Source organism: Bos javanicus, chromosome 7 (genome assembly GCF_032452875.1).
Source record: "Bos javanicus breed banteng chromosome 7, ARS-OSU_banteng_1.0, whole genome shotgun sequence".
Classification (NCBI taxonomy): Eukaryota; Metazoa; Chordata; class Mammalia; order Artiodactyla; family Bovidae; genus Bos; species Bos javanicus.
The window spans coordinates 22,703,918-22,712,790 of NC_083874.1; the positions used below are offsets into that span (position 1 = coordinate 22,703,918).

Here is an 8,873-nt window from a genome sequence, read left to right on the forward strand (position 1 = left end):
AATCTGTCCTCTGATGGGATATTTGAGATTTCTTTGTTGAAATTAACTAACTTTCTAAAAGATAACTAGATTGTTAGTTGATCTTTATTAATATGCAGATCTACCACTTAACTGTGTTTCTGTTGTTTTCAGAAAATGAACAGGTTTCAGCAGTGTAGCCTTTGTATTGACCTGGTTGAAGTCTACTGAAAGTCCTGGAAGAAGGAGTGGGCGGAGCCATCTCGTGATTCTGCAGGCCGTTGCTAGCACACAGCACGCTGCTCCTGCTGCTAACCCAGAGGTTTTGTTCCTGTACTCTGAGCAGTGAGATAACCTGAATCATGCTTCCTTTCATTTAATCCCTGCAGATGCATAGTGTCCTCAGCTATGGATGTTGTGCCTGGATACCAGTCTCCGCTTTGCACACCAGATCTGCCTTGGGACCACAGTTACTAGAACAAATTCAAACTTGAGTCCTCCCTATATATTTCACTATAGATTTTCCTTTAACACATTATTTTTAAGATAGTAGAGTGGTAGTATTTTCAAGCCATAGCTTGGGTTAACAGACAAATTCAGAATGTCTGCCAATGCCAAGGATATTTTTATGTATTTGAAAAGTAACTTATTATTTGAAGTTTTGTGGTTTTCTTTGTATTTGGGAGCTCTTGTTAACTGATGTTCATGTTTGAGGCCATAAAACTGTCTCTGATCTGACCAAACAGAAGCCATCTTTACAGGATGATAATACTTTCGACTATACAGAGATGTAACCATCTGTAGCACCAATACAATGTGGGTCTGTTTGAATGGAACAGGAATCCTTTTGCTGTTGAGATGTTAGGAAGGAAAAATACTGCCATCTGCTGGTCAGGATTTGGAAGCCAAATGAAGCTAGCACAGAGTCAGCAGCCTTTTGGGAAAAGGAAGGGGGTATGATGGGGTGTGTAGCAATCCTAATTTCCAAAGAATGAAATTTTTATCTTATGTAACACGTATAGAAATTCTTTCTGAAGTGAACGTAATGCTCTATCTAACTGTAAGTATAAATCCAATAAATGGAAACTGAGTTCTAGACGGTTCTACTCTGTAGGAACCTGTAACTAAAATTTTTCACAACTCAGATATGGAGTTCTTTCTTAATGGATGTGTTATCATTGGCAGTGTAATCATGAAGATCAATTTAGCTTTGTGCTAAGTGTTCTGCAGTGTTCCCCACCCCCACCCCCATCTCAAAGCACAAGGCTGTTTTCAATCTTGATAAACACTGCAGCTCCCAGTTGACTGTAGGTAAAGCTCAGCATGCCAGAGTCAATGATTGGTTGAAAATTTTGTGGGGGAAAGAGGAGCTAGAATTATGGAAATGATTATTTCTTGGTTCTCACTTCAGGCCTTGAGAGGATATATATATAAAATGTATCTCCTGTTGGGCATGGCACTCTTAAATATTTACTGAAAATTTCAGTAATTGTTTACTGGATGAGACAGACTTTCCAACATTTAAAAAAATTAAGTATAATGTTTTCTATATCTTTAGTTTAAATATTTTCATTTGTTTTTTAGTATAAAGGCAAATGAAAGTTTAATAAACTTCTGTGACTACCAAAAAAACAAAAGCCAAAGCCATTAATGTGCACTACCCGGATCAACTTGCAACCAAAAATAGGTTTACTTCTGAGTGGTTGTCCATATGTGAATTTATAGGATTTAGTTGGCTTATGACTTCCTTTTGAAAAGTTTGTTCTCATTTTTTCCCTAGCTCTCTCTTCCTTCTATCATCCTTCTATTTCCTTTATTTTAAAATCATAAATCAGTTCCAACTGGTACATGGCAGTAGTCCATCTTTTCTATCAAAATGACAGTTTCTTCATCTTAGGAAAGATCACGTATCTGAAAAATTCCCATGGGCAAAAAATTGTAAATCAGAAACTTAAGCCTTAGAAATTTAAGGTTAGAATGAGGCTAGTTGGCTTCATAGCTATCTTGGCCCATTGAAATGGAAATTAACCTGGATCAAAAATCTAATAATAGTTTGAAAGTCACACTGTAAAGGTTTGATCTATAAACAGTGGTCTTTTGATCATAAATTTTTCTTTCACTGGTTTACACAATATTATTTTCATGTCCAGAACAAAACAAAGAAAGTGAAAGATATTTTTGCTATAACCATCTTTTTATCAAGTTTGGGTATTTATTCTCACCATTTTGTATCCACTCCCCAGAAAAATGTGCTGTTTGCACAATATCTGTTTTTTTAACAGGTCTTTCAAATTGTTGTCCTTAATGTTATCGATAATCATCTTGCACAGAGTCAGAGGCTTGTGGTTTTGGACTTGCACCTTGTAGCTGCCTTTGTTTTCCTGTAGCTTGAACTGTGAGTGTTTGGATCAGCTGATCACATTGATCAGGAACTAGCCAAATGCTTTGTAGTTTGATATGTATGTATCCCTTAAAAACGTCGTGGCATTTTGATCTTTATGTTTTGATTATCGGATACATTCCTGCCTTCTCTTAGTTTGTCACATGACTAGAACAAGAGAAGCCTTAACCTGTACTTGTTCCAGTTCTAAGTCCCCATTTGTTTTTATGTTATGAATTTATAAGCATACTAAAGAGACTTGTGCCCTCATCGCACCACAACTCTGAATCAGCCAGGAATATTGAAATAGTAACTCCTTGCTGCAAACTTTTGCCAAATAATGAATTTCAACAACAAAAAAACTCTTCATAATGAAAGATATGGAGAATTAATAACTCCAGTATGTACTTCCATAAAGTTTATTGTAATTTAATAGATTATTACTTTCTCCAAATGATTACTTTCAGTATGATATTTGGGGAGAGAAAAACCTTTAAATGATTTTTTGTGAGGGTGATAAGTCTGCATAACCACCTTAAAAATCTCCCAGGCTTGAAATATGATGTAATCATGGAGATAATCCAAACCTCCTTGTGTATTTAAAACTGATTGTTATTCTGATATATGTTTCTAAAACATGTAATATTAAAATAGATGTATCCCTTTAGTATAAAGGCTAGAGCAAAGGGATAAATCTTCTAAAGTGTTAAAGTACATTTTCAGATTTAAACGTGAACCCCAGTTCATCTTTAATTTTTGTTGTGCTCTTTAAAGGCTTCTTTACTTTTGACACACAGAATGCAGTTGTACTTGACCTTTTAAAATTGAAACGCGAGCTTATCAGCAAAAGACAAAACTGCACAGTCATAATAATCAAATAGCAATTATACTGCACAATTCCGTGATTGTAAAGTATCCTGTAACAAGCAATGTTTGTCTCCTATTTTTTGATACCTCTTAAACTTATGTCTTTTAGAAAGACAGTGCCTCTGTATGCTTTTTGTATTTTTATTGAGTGTAAATATTTGTTATATTTTTGGTTAAGAGAATGTAAAAGTACCATTTATTATCATATCTACTAATACATTGGTGGAATCAATAAAGAATCTAATCAGTCGTCTCTGCACGTTATTGCTGATGTGTGGGAGCCTGTCAGGTAATTACACCTAGTCACTCAAGAGGACCAGTTTGGGACCTGCATTGGTATGAAGGCATTTTTTTGTTTTTAGTCTCGAGAGAAATTGGAATTGTCCAATTACAGTTGACATTATGGTATCTGTCAAACACCTAGCTGTTGTTTAGTTTTTTAAAAGTGTGTTCAGGAACTTCCCAGGTGGTCCAGTGGTTGGGAATCCATCTTGCAGTGCAGGGGACACAGGTTTGATCCCTGGTCAGGGAAGTGAGATCCCACATGCTGGGGAACAACTAACCCCGCGCACCACAGCTACTCAGCTCCTGTGATCCAGAGCCTGACAGCCACAAAAGCTGAAGCCCACGTGCCACAACTAGAGAGTTCATGCACTGCAACCAAAGATCCTGCATGATGCAACTAACTGAGACCTGATGCAGGCAAATACTTTTTTAAAAAGTGTATTCGATTACAAACCAACTTTATCAGTGGCTTAAACCCTACTGGAGCTTGTTTTTCTTTTGTAACAGAAGAGTCTGCCAGCGGACTCTCTCGGGTTGGTACAGAGATTCCCCATGCTATTCAGACACCTGAGGACACCACCAAGTGTTTCAAGAAGAAAGGATTTGCTGGAAAGGTGCAAACTTGTGTGTCCCTTTTATTAGCAAAACAGCTTTTCAAGAACTCCACTTGCATAATTTCTGTTTACCTCTCGCCTCAAAACTGTCATACTGAGTGTCCTTAGAGAGGCAAAGGAAGGTAACACAGAGGAGAAGGCAGTGTGAAGCCTGCAGAGAATTGTGGCCACTGGTGGAAGAATGCCTACAGTCACCAGGAAGGAGGAGAAACTAGGAAGAGATCCCTCCTTGGAGCCTCAGAGGAAGTGCCACCCAGCCAACACCTTGCTCTTGGTCTTCTGGCCTGTTGTTTTAACCACTCAGCTTTTGGTATTGTGTTAATGGCCACTCTAGAAAACTAATGGATGCTACTGTTTTTGTCTGAATTAAAGGATATAGTGATCACACCACGGGAACCACCCCATCTCACTGTCTTCAAGAAGCATTTGTTAAACAAAGGTAAGAGAGGCCCAGAGGCTTCCTTTCCAACTGGCTGGTCAGCCTGTTGCATTTCCAAGTGTTTACAGAAGGGACATTTGCTATCATGCTTGCCACGCTTGATATTTTTCATTTTACTTTCTACTTTCAGGAGTTCTGGTAAGTATGTACTGGTATCTTTATGTTTTAACTTTAATTTCCATAATTACTAGGAATGCTAATAAGCATCTTTTCAAATTTATTGGCCATTTGGATACTGTCTTTTGTGAGGTGTCTCTAGGTCTTTCGTTTATTTGTTGCTAATGTAGTGAAATATTGTTTTATAATGACTTGCTTGATTCATTTATTGATTCTAACAGCTTTTAGATTCTTTTGAATTTTCTATATTCCGGGAATTTTCTACAGGCCGTGAGCTGGGGCTGTGGAGGGGAGGGCTTATGTGCTGAAGGGTTACGTGCTTTAGTGTCTCGTGTCAAGGGTCTTAAGTGGTTGTGGCTTTGTTTTATGTATTTTGTCTAGTTTTTTGTTTTAGGGAGGAAGATAAAGTGCTAATTTCTCCATACTGATCAGAAGCAAAAGTCATATTTAAAATTTTAATATAAAAAAATAATAAAATTTTATTACAGCTCTCTCAGTAAATGAGAGCAGATACAGTCTCCTCCCTAAGGATAATTACTTTGAGGTGATTATGGAGCATTTATCAAAGCTGACTATACATTAGACCATATAGAAACTATTAACAAGTTTCAAAGAATTGGATGCTCATAGAGAAGGCTCTCTGCAGCAGAATTAATGGGAAATTGGTAACAAAAATTACAAAATTGGAAAGTTAAAGAGGATATACCTCTCAATAACCCAGTAGAAAGTAGAAATTATTTTGAACCAAATGAAAACAGGAATATCAAGTCACAATCTTTTGGATGTGATTAAAGGGAACAGTGTAGCATTAAAGTGCACATATTAGAAAAGCAGAAAGGCTAAAAATGAATTGGCTAAACCTTCTCAAGAAACCAGAATACTAGCAAGTTAAATTCAAATAGATGGAAAAAAATAACAGCAGCAATTAGTGAAATATGTAACATGACCAAAAAAAAAAAAACACAAAGAACTAGCAAAGCAGTAAGACTGATAAAATTTCTCAACTCTTGGTGAGAATGATCAAGGAAAAAGAAAAAAAAGCAAAACTAACCAGTGTTAGAAACAAAACACTATTATAGTCATTAGAAAGACAGACACTTTGAATAAAATGTGGATGAAATAAACATAGAAAAACAAAACTTAGCAACACTGTAATAAGGAAAATCCAGTAGTCCCATAACTACTAAAGAAGTGGAGTCTCATTTAAGAGCCTTCCCATGGAGAAAACTTGTCCTGGGTGGCCCTGTCTGTAACTTAAACCCAGCACTTAGAAAAAAAGTGACACTGGTACTGCTAACAAAATCTCAGCCACAGTAGGGATTTCTTAAACAAGATTCTCATAAGAAAGTACTAACAATAAAGGAAATGGTATATTTCACTGTCTTAAAAACGTGTTCATCAAAAAATGACCATTTAAAAGAACAAAAAGCCAGAGTTGGAAAATATATTGTAATTCAAATGCCCTTCAGCGCACAGGTATCCAGAATATATAAAGTACTTCTTTCTATCGAAAGAAAAAGAGCACCCAGATTTTTTTTAAAAAGGGGGTAAAAGAAAGAAGCACTTCATTAAGAGGCGAGACTGTCCAATAAACATGAAAAAGTGCTTAGTCTTATAATGAAAAGCTCTGCATAAGTTTGGAATTCATGATGAGGGAAGTGTTAGCCATGCTGCCTCCTGTTTGAAGGTTGGTGGCAGATGATCAGATGTTCAAGCTGGTTGTAGAAAAGGCAGAGGAACCAGAGACCAAATTGCCAACATCCGCTGGATCATTGAAAAACCAAGAGAGTTCCAGAAAAACATCTATTTCTGTTTTATTGGCTATGCCAAAGCCTTTGACTATGTGGATCACAATAAACTGGAAAATTCTGAAAGAGGTAGGAATATCAGACCACCTGACCTGCCTCTTGAGAAACCTGTATGCAGGTCAGGAAGCAACAGTTAAAAGTGGACATGGAACAACAGACTGGTTCCAAATAGGAAAAGGAGTACGTCAAGGCTGTATATTGTCACCCTGCTTATTTAACTTTTATGCAGAGTGCATCATGAGAAACGTTGGGCTGGAGGAAGCACAAACTGGAATCAAGATTGCTGGGAGAAATATCAATAACTTCAGATATGCAGATGACACCACCCTTATGGCAGAAAGTGAAGAAGAACTAAAGAGCCTCTTGATGAACGTGAAAGAGGAGAGTGAAAAAGTTGGCTTAAAGCTCAACATTCAGAAGAGGAAGATCATGGCATCCGGTCCCATCACTTGATGGCAAATAGATGGGGAAACAGTGTCAGACTTTATTTTTGTGGGCTCCAAAATCACTGTAGATGGTGATTGCAGCCATGAAATTAAAAAGACGCTTACTCCTTGGAAGGAAAGTTATGACCAACCTAGATAGCATATTCAAGAGCAGAGACATTACTTTGCCAACAAAGGTCTGTCTAGTCAAGGCTATGGTTTTTCCAGTGGTCATGTATGGATGTGAGAGTTGGACTGTGAAGAAGGCTGAGCGCCGAAGAATTGATGCTTTTGAACTGTGGTGTTGGAGAAGACTCTTGAGAGTCTCTTGGACTGCAAGGAGATCCAACCAGTCCATCCTAAGGGAGACCAGTCCTGGGTGTTCATTGGAAGGACTGATGCTGAGGCTGAAACTCCAATATTTTGGCCACCTGATGCGAAGAGCTGACTCATTGGAAAAGACCCTGATGTTGGGAAGGATTGAGGGCGGGAGGAGAAGGGGACGACAGAGGATGAGATGGTTGGATGGCATCACTGACTTGATGGACATGGGTTTGGGTGATGGACAGGGAGGCCTGGCGTGCTGCGGTTATGGGGTCACAAAGAGTCGGACACGACTGAGCTACTGAACTGAACTGATCATGGGTCCAAAGTTACTCTTGGAAGAAACAATAACAGGACTAAATTTAGAGGAAGTTGTACAGTGCACTGGAACCACCAGATGGCGCCACACTACAGTGTGACTCTGCATGAGGTCTTAGGTGTTTAAAAAGGTGAGAGCCAGACTTGTCCTTACATTTAGTTTATTTTAGGTTGTGCAGTGTGAATTGCTAAAGTTTATAATGTAATTTTTTTTACATACACATTGGGAAATGATAACCACAGTCAATACATTCATCATCTCACGTAGTTACCTTTTTTTTTTTCTTCCCCCCAGCATTATTTACAGTAGGAAGATGTGCAGACTAGCTGTATCCATTCCTGGGTGAATGGATAAGGAGAACGTGTGTGTACATATACAAATAATGTTTTTCATTTCTTTAGCAAGCTCACCTTCCTCAAATTCCTTGCTAAATGATGTAATTCATCAAAAACAGAAAAGGTAGAACAAGGTAATTTCTTAATGATGTTTCCAGATATGTGTGTGGTCCATAGTGAAATGTTTCAGAAGACTTCCTCACAGAGGTAATGAAATAAAGCATTTCCAATCAGAAAATAAAAAATTTTAGACATTCTATTTGGATAATCTTCAGATGATAATGGTTAGTGTGGAAATAGCTATGTCCTAGTACAGTTTTTGTACATTTAGACATAGGACTTGGAATATTTAATGAGTGGTGGTTTTTTCCAGGCCCCCCAAGGGAAATTTTCCAGAAAATACAAATGGCCCAACTCTGAACAGGAATGAAAAGCAGACAAAAGAGCCAATTAAACTTATAAAAATCTACACTGACCAACATCTCCACAGACTCCTGGCGGCTGCTCATCTGTTCTATTTGGTATTTTTTATTTTTTAACATTGACCATTTTGGTGGGTATGTAATGGTGTTTTATTGTGGTTTTGGTTTTTATTTCCCTTATTGTTAGTGGAGTTGAGCTTTTCATATTTATGTGAACCACTTAATTTGCACTGTTACGAAATGCTTTATTTTTATCAATTTATAAATATTCTGTATATATTTATCTGTATAAGCTGTGTGTATATATGTGTTTCTGGATATGGCTGCTTCATCTGTTACTTCTGTGGCAGGTGTCCTCTCTCACTCTCGGCTTGCTTGTCATAGCCTTAATAGTGTCACTTGATGAAGTTCTTAATTTTGGACTAGAGAAATTTATTCTCCTTTATGGGTAGTGCATTGTGATCTGTTTAAGAAGTCTTCCTCTACTCCAACATATTTGAATTTTTTAGATACTTGGATGTTTTGCCTTTTAAATTTAGCTCCGAAATATATCTGGAATAGGTTTTTGTGTGTATTGTGA

The 8,873-nt window shown here is 37.4% G+C and overlaps 1 protein-coding gene across 6 annotated transcripts in view; it reads left to right on the forward strand.

Annotated features, from left to right (window-relative positions):
- The window catches only part of RAPGEF6 (Rap guanine nucleotide exchange factor 6), a 233,180-nt gene extending 229,725 nt beyond the window's left edge, over positions 1–3,455 (forward strand). For all 6 annotated transcript variants that reach the window (XM_061422863.1, XM_061422864.1, XM_061422865.1 and 3 more), the window contains one exon: positions 133–3,455. In XM_061422863.1, the coding sequence (XP_061278847.1) occupies positions 133–158 (26 nt within the window). In that variant the 3' untranslated portion in view covers positions 159–3,455. The remainder of the gene's footprint in view (positions 1–132) is intronic.
- Positions 3,456–8,873: the final 5,418 nt, after the last annotated feature.